Source organism: Trichechus manatus, unplaced genomic scaffold (assembly GCF_000243295.1).
Source record: "Trichechus manatus latirostris isolate Lorelei unplaced genomic scaffold, TriManLat1.0 scaffold00020, whole genome shotgun sequence".
NCBI lineage: Eukaryota > Metazoa > Chordata > Mammalia > Sirenia > Trichechidae > Trichechus > Trichechus manatus.
In genome coordinates, this window is record NW_004443956.1 from 8,719,342 (window position 1) to 8,733,050 (window position 13,709).

Consider the following 13,709-nt stretch of genomic DNA (forward strand, 5'->3'; position numbering starts at 1 on the left):
CAATAAGTTTCGGGCAAGGGAGGAGGAATTCAGGTAAACAAGCCAGTCAGTAACGGGTTTGGAAAAACAAGTCGTGACAAGTCTCAACATGTTGGGGACAAGTCTCAACATGCTGTGCAGCATAGAGGCCTGTGGGAGCTGCAGTTGTCAATAGTGCAGCCATGTTTAAATGGTATATATCCCCACACACTTTTTTTTTTTTCATCATATTGAATTTACCTCCCCATGACTAATGTGTTCCATTTTTTCACATTACGTTAAAAGCTTTGTTCGAAATTATTAGCTTCTAGAAAAGTTGGATGGACTACGCTTAGTTCATTCATTGGGTTTGAATTATCAGTGGAAGTCACCGAAGCACCCATAGCCCAAACTAGCTTGTCCTTATTGTAAGTGTTCATGCAGCAGCTCAGAGAGAAGGCAGACACAAAAACTATCTCGAGTCCTGCCTTCATGGCCATAGATTGTCAAACATTCCCCCTCCAGACATTCTAGCAGCAAACACGTGAGAGGCGCTTTTGGGAGATGGTTGATGGAGTGTGGCAGTACTGTGGGGATCTAGCAGCTTTATGTCTTAGAAATTGTTCACATCCTAGGCTTCCCAGCTCATTTCAGCAGCATCAGCTCTGTTAATGAGATCATCTTGCAAGGTCCCCACCTACAACATCATGGCCTGAAGATAGCCTGGCAGTAGGAAGATGTATTGAGTATCTATTCTGTGCTGGGCCATGCTATAGGCCCTGGAGGTACAGTAGAGACAAGACAGTAAGGTCCGTGCCTCATAGAGCTCACAGTCTAGAGGGGGAGTGTTTTATAATTTTAAAATATTAGGTGTGGCTGTAGGTTATTTGAATGGTAGAGACACTCAGGTAGATGATGTTTTCACTATCTTTTGGACCTGCCTCAAACCCTGTTGTTTATGGTGCCATAGTGACCCCATGTGACAGAGCACAACTGCCCTATTGGGTTTTCTTGGCTGTAATCTTTATGGGAACAGATCACTAGATCTTTCTCCCATGGAACCACTGGTTGCATTCAGACTGCCAGCCTTTCAGTTAGCAGCTGAACACTTAACCGTTGTACCACTAGGGCTGCTTTACACTCAAATAGATGAAAGGCAGAACTCTTTGTTACTTACAACTCCAAATGAGAGAAGACCCCACTGGATTGCACTCTGGGACAGGGTAGCAGCAAACTGGAGTTATAGAAGGGGCTGAAGTATGGCAGGTGAGGTGGGGTTAGCTAAGTTTTGTGAGTTCCCTGTGGATTGGCTAATTTGAATACTTTCATGGGTTCCGAGACATAGAAACTTTCCCTAGTTGTTAGGTGCCAAGCCCCGGGGTGATTAGGGTGGGTGTATAGTGGCCCCAGAGTGTGAGAGCCCCACAAGGGAAGTGGTTGGGATGTGGACTTAATCTGCTGTTCAAGAAGGGGAACTGACCGGCCTGTGGACAGGGCCTCAAACTGGTCAAAGGAACATTAAAAAAAAAAAAAGCCATATTCCAGAAAAACAGACAAGAAATAAGTAAACAAGTAGTAAAGTGATTTCAGTTAATAATAAATGCTTTGAAGGAAATAAAAAGAGTGATGTGATAGAGACCGGGGATGAGGGTGGAGGGGGAGAGTCTGCAGAGGTGCTGCTTTAAATGAGACCTGGTTGGTAGGAAGAATCCAGCCAAGAAAAGAGCCTTCCAGGCCGAGACAAAGGTCCCCTGGTGGACTGAGCTCCAGAAATGGAGAGAACACCGATGTGGCTGTAACATAGCCAGAGAGGTGGTGTGATACCAGAAGAGATCAGAGACGTCGGCCGTGGTGCGGGGAGATCACGTCACAGCAGCCTCATTGACCTTGGTGGGAACGACGGGATTGCATGTGAGGGGAAGCCACTGCAAAGTTTTAAGCTGGACGTGGTAGGCAGAATAATGGCCCCTGAAGATGTTCATGTCCTGATCCCAGGAACAGTGAATAGGTTAAATTGTGTGGTGAAGGAGAATTAAGGTTGCAGATGGAATTGAGATTGCTCGTCAGTTGACCGTAAGATAGGGAGATCATCCTGGATTTTTCTGGTAGACCCAGTGCAATCACAAGTGGACCTGAAGCTCAGTCCACCAGAAATCCTTTGCCTTGGCCTGGAAGGCTCTTTTCTTGGCTGGATTGTTCTCAATGATCAGGCCTCCCTGATCACTTAAGTACTTCCTTAAAAGTAGAAGAGGGACAGGAAAGAGTCAGAGGAGATACGATGACAGAAGCAATGTCAGAGAGATGCTACGTTGCTGGATTTGAAGATTGAGGAAGGGGCCACGAGTCAAGGGATGTGGGCAGCCTCTAGAAGATGGAGGAGGCAAGGACGTGGATTCTCCTCCTAGAGCCTCCAGAAAGGAGTGCCACCCTGCCGACTGCTTGATTTTAGCCCGGTGAGACCTGTGCCAGACTTCTACACCTGTGCCAGACTTCTACAGAACTGCAGGATAGCACATTTGTGTTGTTTTAAGACTCCAAATTTGTGATAACCTGGTCCAGCAGCAAATAGAAAACTAATACACAGGGAAATACATGAACTGAGTTTTCTTCTTAAGTCACTGTGGTGGTAAGAATAGGAGCAAGGAGATTACTTAGGGGCTGTTGCAGTAGGCCCATGTGAGAGAGAGGCTGGATTAAGATGACAGTAGACATGGGCAAAATGGACGGATTCAGGATCTGTCTTGGAGAGAGAGCCTACGATAGTAACTGTTGGACTGTATAGTATTGTGTTGGGTAAGGCCAAGAAAGGTATTGAATATCAAGTCTGACGCTTTTAGCCTGAGCAGTTAAGAATTAAGATGGGAAAAACTTGGTAGGGGGTAAGACGTTATATACAGGCTCCTTTGGATGCCTAACAGGGTGGCCAAAATTATGTAATTAGCTTTTCTTCTTGAGACCCATATGGATTATGGAGGACACGAACATATGGCATAATGAGGATGTTGATTGTAAGCTATGTGGATGTGAGAAATGAGGAATTTTTATTTTATTTTTTAAGTGCTGAGAAGAAAGGCATCGACTAGTGCAGTGTTGGATAGATGGATGGGAAGTTGCCGTAGCAGACAGATTAACAGTCTGTATTGGTATACCCGTTGCTGTCAAGTCAATTCCAAGTCATAGTGACCCTATAGGACACAGTAGAACTGCCCCATAGGGTTTCCAAGGAGTGGCTGGTGGATTAGAACTGCTGACCTTTTGATTAGCAGCGAGCTCTTAACCCCTGCACCACCATATTGAGTGCTAACTATGTGTCAAACATATGACTGTGTGCTCCCCATGCGTTATGTCCCTCAACCTTCCCAGCAAACTCATGAGGTAGGTACTTTATTATTATCCTGTGTTCTAGACAAGGACACTGAGGCTTAGAGCTGAAGAAGACAGCTAGTAAGTAGAGGAATGGAGAGTTGAGTCAAGGTAGTCTGGGTCTTGAGCCTGCTGTCTTAACCAGAGTACTCTATTGCTTAGAAGAGCAAATAGATCTTGTTGTTGTGTGCCATTGAGTTGATTCTGACTCATAACAACCTGATGTGACAGAGTAGAACTGCCCCATTGGGTTTTCTTGGCTGTAATCTTTACGGAAGCAGATGGCGAGGTCTTTCTCCCGTGGAATCTCGGGGTGGGTTTGAACTGCCAACTTTTCGCTTAGCAGTTGAGTGCTTAACCGTTGTGCCACCAGGGCTCCTTAAATTGATTTTAGAGGAGGCTGAATCTCCCTTTATTCCCAGCCCATTGGGAAGGGGCAGGCTAAGAAACAGCATCAAATTCCTGGAAAGAAGTCCAATAGAAAGGGGTAGCAGCAATATTGACAGCGCAGGCATCAGGGTTTTCAGACTCAATCATGCGGATTGCCCAAATGATATTGCCCAAAGGTGAGGTTTGGTCATTCAGCTGCCAGCTCCAAGCCAGAGGGCACCCAGCTGGCTGCTGTTCTCCCGAGGAATGCGCAGCACGTGAAAAGGCAGCTATCAGGCAGTGAAGAAAGCACCCTTAACTCTAATATAATGAGTGAAGATGTAATAAAACCTAGATGCGCTAATTATGCTAATTATGCTAATTATGGAATCCTGCCCAACTTCAGGGTTTGAACAGTCATGTTGGGAAGGATACGGCCACCTTTCTGGTTTGACTAGAAATTGTAAAAAAGAGCACACTTCTGTGGGACTCTCAGGAGCACGTGTTCCGTTTTATGTGGGCCCATCTCATAAGAAGAACCAAGCGTGCCATCTGATTAATTCTCGCCTGCAAAGTGGAATTCTAATCTTCTAGTCTCACTCCTTCAACTCTTTGATATAAGCATTATATTCACGGGGGTGCAGGGATACTCTAGAGAGAGCCTTCCATTTTACGACTGTGTGTGTGTGCGCGTGTGTGTTTAGCAGGGCTGTAGGAGTTGGGTTTTTGTCGTTGCCTGTCGGCCTTTTGTAAGTGGAGAAGAGCATGCAGTGGTTAAGAACACAGGTTCTGGGGTCAGATGACTGACATTTGATTTTGGCTCTGCACTTGCAATTTGGGAGACCCTGAGGAAGCTATTTAACTTCTCTAATCCTCAGTTTTCTCGTTTGTAAAGTAGGTGTAATAACGATAATACCTATTTGGTGTGATGTTTATGAGGATGAGGTGAAGTGTACTTAAAGCAGTTAGAAGTTCCAGGCACCATGTAAGTGCACAGTAAGTGGCGCTTGTTGTAATTGTTGCTGCTGCTGTTGGCACAGGGCAACATGGCACGAGTGCAGAAATCACTGAATGGCAAAGGCGTCCAATGGCGGAATGGTTAAGCACTTGGCTACTAACCAAAAGGTTGGCAGTTCAAACCTACCCAGAGCTCTGTGGGAGAAAGACATGGCAATCTGCTTCCCTAGAGATTACAGCCCAGAAAACCCCATGAGGCAGTTCTACCCTGTCACATGGGGTCGCTATGTGTTGGAAGCGACTTGCTGGCACCCAACAAAAACGACAACCGAGATCCACAGAGTTGGGTTAAGCTGACCTAATTGCGAGGGACATAGGCAGCCATGGCTGAGTATTTTGTTACAGATTAAACCGTGCTTGGCTACTTTCTGTTTGTTAAAAGAATAATTCTTTTTTTTCTGTGTACAAATACTGAAAGTGTTTTTCTGCTGAGAATTTAGTATTTTCAGAGGCTGAGGTCCAGAGGGCTAGTGGTTTGTCTGAAATGAGATAACACACGGAAAGAAGCCTCTTAATGTAATGTCTGGAATGTCATCAGTGCCCGATAAGTACATGTTAAAAGTTGGCAGAATAACTAGCAAATGGTAGTAAGCACATTGACTGAGCTTATGGGCTGAGCGCTTTGCTTCTGTGAACTTTCCCCATCCAGCCTCTCAGCGACCCAGTGTGGTGGACTTTGAGGAAGGTAAAGTGATGTGTCCAGTGGATTTGAACTCAATGAAAGGTTGAAACAGTGGACCTGAGGATATTAAATACCTGAAGGATATTTTATCCGGAAAACAAGGCATTTTCATTGGGATTCATAAGGGAAAGTAAAACAAAAGAAAAAGAAGGAAAAAAATTCCAAATGTTTTTTTTTTTTCCCCCCCAGCTTGTAAATGCATTGAAAACAGTGTCCATGTTTGAAGTCCAGATTGTGGATTACAAGTATAAGTAAGTACAGAGCCTGCTCTCGGACAGATGCTGTCGTCTTTTGCTCGGATGAGTTAATGGGGGATAGAAAGCATTGGTAGGATGGGAGCTTTTGGCACTTTATAACCCAAAGGGACAGACAGTTGCCACCAGCGGTTAATGGGCAGGTGAGGACCTCAGATACAGGTGTGGTCGCTGTTCAGCGTTACGGGGCCTGATGTTGGGATGCCTTCCCATTTTCCAAGAAAAGTGATGCATCCTGATTTTTATTGGAAAGTTATAAATTTTTAAAAGTGCAACTAATTCAGAATTAAAAAAATATATATGTTGTAGGCCTAATTGGCCCTGCTACCTGCCAGGTTTCAACGTTTGACCTAAAATGATTTATCTGGGAACATTTGAAAGGTATAGAATAATATGAGATTTTTTGTCTTTTAAGCATTCACATTTCTTTTTGAATTCTGATACAAATGCAAGATCTAGAAAGACAAAATATACCTGAAATCACTGCCCAGCTAAGTTATGTTGACTTAAAAACAATAATGGTGAGAAGTAGTACACGTTTCCAGTTGAAAAGTCAAGCAGCATAGAAAAGCTTATAAGGAAAAGTGAAACCTTTTATCCTCCCCTGCCTTTGCCCACCAGGAGCCCTGGTGGTACAGTGGTTAAGTGCTCAGCTGCTAACTGAAAGGTCTGTGGTTCGAACCCACTAACCGCTCCTCGGGAGAAAGATGAGGCAGTCTGCTTCTGTAAAGATTACAGCCTCGGAAACCCTATGGGACAGCTCTAATCTGTCACATGGGGTCGCGATGAGTCTGAATGGATGATAGCGATTGGTTTTCCTCACCCACCGACAGTCACAGTCCTGCTTTCCAGATTTATCACTATAAACAGTTTTCCTTCTATGCTAAAAAAAAAAAAAAACAGTATACGTATGCCAGCATATGGATATCTAGCACAGGCAGTACTAAGGATATCGCAGAGAACATAAGCACGGAGTTTGCACCTCATTCATCGTACATTAGTTCATTTATACAACAGATCTTTACTGGGCACTGACCACGAGCTGGTCCCCATGCTCAGTGGTTGGAACCCAAAGATGAGGATGTTGGCTCTTGTCTTGAGGACCTCAGACACTAAATACACATGAATAGCAATCATAAAAATAGCTACCATTGATTGAGACTCACCATTACGCTTTACTCGCTTTATCTCCTTTCACCCTATCAGCAGTCCTGTGAGGCTCACAAGGGTGTTCCCGTTTTGCAGATTACGCTCTGCTGTGGGGACCGTCCCTCACTGCCATATGAAGAAGTGTGGGAGCCAAGCAGGGCCCCGACATCCACCTGAAAGAGTTGGGAGGGCACCTCTGAGGCTGTATGTGCTTTAAGGCTACGTAGGAGCTTCCCGGAGTCCCTGGGTGGTGCCAGTGGTTAGCTCGCTTGGCTGCCAACTGAAAGGTCAGAGGCTTGAGTCCACCCAGAGACGCCTCAGAAGAAAGGCCTGGAGACCTACTTCCAAAAAATCAGCCATTGAAAACCGTATGGAGCACAGTTCTACTCTGACACACATGGGTTGTCATGAATCAGAATTAACTCAAAGGCAACTAGTAGGAGTTTCCCAGGTGAAGAATGGCAATACCTTCATGCTTGGCCAATCTGAGTTCAGGGCAGTGTTAGTAACATAATAGTACGGAGATTTGTGAGTGCTAATCCACAGGTGTTTTCCCACACCTGGCTCCTCCAGGGGTATATTCACCTGGGCAAGTGACCATCCTTCTTTTGGTGTCAGTTCTCTTTCTGGAACGCTGAGTCACGTTTACCTGTTGCAAGTCATGGGCATTCAGCTGTTGTCTTCCTTTGCTATGTGGAGTTTTTGTCATATTGGGAAAGGATGCTCTTTAAAAAGGAGCACCTGACTGGAAGAGAACCTTCCCTTCTTAGATCCAAAATAACCTTGATTGTGTATTTTTCTTTACTTTGGGTGAAGTAACGTCGGGAGATCTAATTCCAGTATGTGTATTTAGAGTGTTATCTTTGTTCCGGCATTTCTTTGTTGCCTGATCTTAATGAACTTTTTAGCATTGCTTTTCTGTTGAGAATCGTTTATACACTTATTGTGTCTTGGACTTAAAGGATACTTTGACAATTCTAACATGCATAAAATTATGAATTAGTATGTCCATGGCGGTGCAATGGGTAAGTGCTCAGCTGCTAACCAAAAGGTTGGCGGTTCAAACTCACCAGCAGCTCCATGGGAGAAAAGACCTTCTGATCTGCTCTTGTCAAGATTACAGACTAGGAAACCCTGTGGTGCAGTTCTACTCTGTCCTGTAGGGTTGCTATGTGAAGGAACCTACTCGGCAGTACCTTACAACAACAACAATGTTCCAAAGGCAGGGAAATGCCCTGCTGGAATCTGAGATAATTTTAGGTGCACCCAGATGGCATTGAATAACTTAAACAAGGAGAAATTTCTTTTCTTTTTTAAATTCTTTTATTATCTCAAGGCAATAGTTTTTAGTTTGGTGTTAGGATGTCATAAACCAAAAACACAAATAAAACCCAAACCCATTGCTCGATTCCAACTCATAGCGACCCTATAGGACAGAGTAGAACTGCCCCATAGGGTTTCCAAGGAGCGGCTGGTGGATTCAAACTGCTGGCCTTTTGGTTAGCAGCCAGACACTTCATCACTGCACCACCAGGGATCCGAGGAAGCTAGATAAACCCTCCTAACTATTGCCCGGAGATAACCTTTAAATCTTAAAAAATATCCCCCAAAGTCTTCTTTAAACCAAACAGTAGATTAGCCTAATTAGGAAAGAATGTCTGCCTTGAGCATTGTGCTCCTTTAAAGAACTATCTGTATGGAATCAAAGATAGGAAACTTAAGGGGCAGTGAGTTTATATTAATGTGGGGGAATAATTCAGAAAAGGAGGGTGAGAATGGTTGCACAACTTGAAGAATGTAATCAGTGTCATTGAATTGTACCTGCAGAAACTTGAATTGGTGTATGTTCTGTTGTGGGTCTTCTTAACAACAACAAAAAATTAAATAAATTATTAAAAAAAAGGTAGCTGACTTAGAAAAAAATTTAAGTTACTAAATAATTAATAGCATTGGCTGTAAATTGGCAAAAAATCATAAAGGTGGAATGTGATGTAAGATGGGGGAATCTTCTCTCTGAGTCATGGGCTAACTCAGTCCTTTTTCTCTTCTCCCATCTGTCTTGTGTTGTTCTGACATTCACAGGGAACTTGGATTTTTAGACCAGCTGAGGATCACACATAACACGGACATATTTATTGGGATGCACGGAGCTGGTCTTACCCATTTACTTTTCCTTCCAGACTGGGCTACGGTATTCGAACTGTAAGTGTCTGGTGGTGGTTTTACGTGGAGGCTGCTAACAACGCTTTATGTGTGCTGAACCTTTCGTTCAGAATGTCGAAAGGCTTAATATTTAATCATTACAGGGAAGTCACATTCTATAGGCATCTACAAAAACAGAAAGATCCAGTGCTAACAATTTAGTCTGCTGCTTGCTGTGGCACCTAGCAAGCAAACCACCCCTTCCTCCTTGCCAGCCCCCTCAACATAATGTGAAAAGATGTGACACTGTGTCTTCTGTATTCTGAGCTCCTTGCTGTGTGCCTCTCAGACTGTGAGCTGTGAGAATACCCTGCACTCAGTGTAATTATTATGTTAAAAGAGAATGTGTATGTCTAGTGAGCAACACAGCTTCCAACACAAGCCAGCCGCTTGGCTTCTCGCTCACTGACGTCATCTCCAGGGAGACTGAGGCCCTGGATGGGGTAAGTGATTTCTGGGGCACTGCTGTAGTTACGGAGACCTGGCCTTCCCTTCCTTAATAATTCTATTCACGCCCCATCTTCAGTTCTGGACACACCAATAGCAATTACTGTTACCTTATTTTTCCTACTGTGTGCTAAGTATCTGGATCTTATGGCTGCATTTTAAAAATACTTTGACTCAGTATTTAAATGGGGGACTATTCAGAAAAAGTTGTCAAGAACTTCCCACCCCCTGCAAACCATTCTACATAACATTAATCATTAACATGACAAAGATAACCCATTCCCTAGTAGGATTATAACCAGTGGCATAGAGGCTAGGATTTACCACACATATTTTCAGGGGACACAATTCAATTCATAACAATTCTGTTCTGTTTTTGAAAAGTTAAGGTCATCTAGTTCTGAGAAGATTTTAAAAATAATCTCTCTCAGCCTTTTTTAGTGTTTATAAAACCTTTTGCATGAATATATTTGAGGTGTGCATTTCCTCCAGAACTGTTGATTGGGAAAAACCCCTGGCTGAAAGCCTCATATGTGGACACCCTGTGTCCTTAGGTACAACTGTGAAGATGAACGCTGTTACTTAGACTTGGCAAGACTCAGAGGTGTCCACTATATCACTTGGCGGAAGCAGAACAAAGTCTTTCCTCAAGATAAGGTAAAGTTCCATCACAAAACTCATCTTGTTTTGCTTTTTAATTGGTTTAAGAAGTATCTAATTATTAATATGAAAAACTGTTATTGCATTTCAATCCTAAGATAAACTGTTCTTTGTACTAGTGAGTTGTATTTTATATTAACAACTTGGAGGAAAAGAGGAATTAAAAACTCTATATCTTCAACATCAATATGACAACTTTGTGAAATCTGGACCTATAAAGATCTATTAAATTATATGTAGCAGGGATCAACAAAGTACAGCTCTGGAGGCCAAGTCCGACCCACTGTCTGTTTTTATAAATAAAGTTTTATTGGAACACAGCCACGCTCATTTTTTTATGGATTGTCTATGGTTGCTTTTGCCCTACAATGGCAGACTTGAGTAGTTGCAACAGAGATTGTAGGGTTCGCAAAGCTGAAGATATTCATTACCTGGTCCTTTACAGAAAAAGTTTGCTGACTTTTGACCTAGAGCATAAATTAAAATGCTTGCTTGGCCAAAGTAAAATGATTTTTTTTCCTGTACAGAAAACAATGTCCTCAATTACTTATAGATTTGTATTTGGTTTGCTCTTTGCAGGGCCATCACCCCACTCTGGGAGAGCACCCAAAGTTTACCAACTACTCTTTTGACATAGAAGAATTTATGTACCTTGTCCTCCAGGCCGCAGACCACGTATCACAACACCCAAAGTGGCCATTTAAGAAAAAACATGATGAGCTATAAAAGTGTTGAGTCTGTTTGCCAAGAGAGAGTATTTAAACCGGGAATACCCAAAGTCACTATTAAATCAGTTAAAAAAAAACAACAACAAAATACCTGTTATTTCCTACCCCAAAATGACCTTTTCTGTACCCAAACATATCTTCAAGGTATTACTTATTTGTTTTATAGTCTTTTAAGTGTTTTGCACGATTTCTGTGTCATTGCTATTTATCAAGATAATATTTTTGCACTGGAAACTTTTGTAGTTCAGAAGCTAGACATGGGCTTGCTAGGCTAACTGAACTTTCCTTTTAGTGATACCAAAGATTTCAACTTCCTTAGCTTTAGAATTTGTAAATGTTTTTGTAGAATACCATGTGATTGTGCTTTGGAGCGTCCCAACTTGTTTATGATATATTTGGGTAAATTCACAACCGTTCTTTTATTTGTCATAATCTGTTCACTAAGACTGTTTGTGGTAAGAAAGGAAAACTCCGTACAGCACATACACGTTCTTAAGACTTTCCATAGTTGTGGTTCTTGGTACCAAGCTGTAGGACCACTTTATAGACTGAATAGTGTTATAAACAGACCTATTTTGTTCTATCATCAGAGCCCAAACCAACTGCCATTGAATTCTCTGCTATATCCTTGTAATCAGCTCCAGGTGATGTACCTCAAGAAATAGACCGTGATTTTATATTAATTTATATTCATATAATACAATTCATATTCAAATCATGTATTTGATTTATCATTTATCCATGTATCGTATGTAACAGTTACATATGATAAAAACAAATTCAAACATTCTGTAGGACTATCTTGTGTACCTTATAGATGATTTTCACTGACTTCTTAACCGTGGAGAGCATTTATGTTGAATTTATTTATCAAATGCAGATTTCTATTGTGCGTGTATTTGTAACTGCGTGTATCTGTGTGTGTGCATCTACCTCTTATTAGCATGAAAGTATCCAATCTTTATTTTTGCAAATGTCATACTGGCCACATGAAGACAATTTCTCCCTATAAAAAAGTACAGACGCATGTGAATTATCCAGTTCAAACTGAAAAAGAATTAAGCCATAAGAAAGTGCCAGTGATTGAAAAAGCATCTGGAATGAAGTCCCATTCTTTGAATGGGATTCATTTCTGATAGTGTGTGAGCTTTTATTTTAGCAATCGGAAGCCCTGGGTTTATTTTACTGCAGAATGTAAAGTTTACATTTTATGAACACTTGAGTCATCTAGAGACTAGTGACTTCTGTTTTTGAAAGTAGGAGGATAGCAAACTATAGCGGAGCTAAGAGTTTTTTTTTTTTTAATTTTAGAGTTGTTAAAGGAAAAAAGAAAAAGAAGAACATACACAGAGAAGCTAAGTGGCCCACAAAGCCTAAAATATTTGCTACCTGGCCCTTTACAGAAAAAGTTTGCTGAGTCTTGCTTTAAAGGATTATGGACCGCTTCCTAGAGTTGAGGGATGTTTATTAAAGTGTCTATAAAGAAATAGTGAATCACTGTGGCAATAGCTTTGATTTGGATCTTACAATTGTGTAAAAAGAGCTACATTATGAATATGTAAATAACAGGTATTGCTACTGTTTTTTGTGCAGAATACTGAATAACCACTGGGAAAATATTTCACAGGAAAAGAATTGTAAAGACAATGTTGCACTTTTAGTCAGAGAGGTATAAACATCTGAAAAAGCTATCTGGAAAAAATACTGTTTCAATGTTTATCTTACCTCATTTTAAGGAACACGTGGGAACTGTTGATTCTATAGGGTAACAAGCATTTCAGAAATTGAGAACCATTTTCTGATAAAACTATTATATTTGCATATTTTGCATTTAAAGAGAATAAGCTTTATAATAAACAAGAAAATACATTTGACACTTTATCGAATTAGCTTTTATCAGACTTTTTTATAGGAACAAAAGAAGGTGTCCAATTTGTTATAAAATTTTAGATGTGAAGGCTGCTGTTTGTATCGATTTAAGTCTTTAAAAGGGATGCATTTCAATTATTTGTACATTTTAGGTATGCCTTTGGAATAAATCTTTTTATATTTTATTTGAATGTCAGAATATTATTTTCAAGGTTTTCTGTGTCTGACTGTTATATGCTTACTTCTCTGACAATGTGTAGCTATTTGATGATAAAAAATTAAGCAGCTCACCCGTGTAGAATTTGGTGTAAGCAAAAATCACACCTTACGTTTATTTAGCATTTTATTAGATGATGCTTTTCTAAATGTTATATGGTATAATCCTTACAAAAATGATAGAAGAATTATTGTTCCCATTTTATACGGGAAGAAAATCAGATGCAGTTTGAGGGACTTTCTTAAAGGTCCCAGATCTTCTGTTCCACAACCATAGTCTACCATTCATTTACTTGCCTGCTTGTTCAGTAAATACTGAGTGAGCAACTATTGCTATTCCAGCTTCTGGGGGTAATTCTGGCGGTGAAATGAAGAGACGAAAATCCTTGCCCTCATGGAATTTACATTGCAGCAGAAGAGACAGGCAATATACAAGTTGGTAAAATATACTGTATTTATAGCCAAACGCTGATAAATGCTGTGCAGAAAACTAAAGCAGAAAAGAGGCTGTGGAGTTCTGTGCCGAGGTGGAGTTCTGTGCCGAGGTGGAGTCCCGCACACTGAAGTAGGGATCAAGGAAGGCCTCACTGAGGAGGTGGTATTTGAGTTGAGACTTGAAGGCGGTAAGGGAGGAAGCAATGCAGACAACCGGGCAAAGAGCATTCCAGGAAGACAGAACAGCAAGTACATAGGCCCTGAGGCAGGAGCATGCCTGGTGTGCTTAAGGAATAGCAGAGGCCAGTGTAGCTGGAGCAGAGCAATCCAGGAGCAGAGCAGTAGATGAAATCAAAGAGG

General features: G+C 41.6%; 1 protein-coding gene across 2 annotated transcripts in view; it reads left to right on the plus strand.

The window, feature by feature from the left end:
- Nucleotides 1-12,786, plus strand: part of EOGT (EGF domain specific O-linked N-acetylglucosamine transferase) — a 37,821-nt gene extending 25,035 nt beyond the window's left edge. The window contains exons 11-14 of one of the 2 annotated variants that reach the window (XM_023727933.1): nt 5,579-5,640; nt 8,875-8,994; nt 9,996-10,098; nt 12,141-12,156. In XM_023727933.1, coding sequence (XP_023583701.1) covers nt 5,579-5,640; nt 8,875-8,994; nt 9,996-10,098; nt 12,141-12,149 — 294 coding nt within the window. In that variant the 3' untranslated portion in view covers nt 12,150-12,156. Of the gene's footprint in view, nt 1-5,578; nt 5,641-8,874; nt 8,995-9,995; nt 10,099-10,680 lie in introns of both variants that reach the window. The other variant, XM_004372724.2, reaches the window with a different exon arrangement.
- Nucleotides 12,787-13,709: the final 923 nt, after the last annotated feature.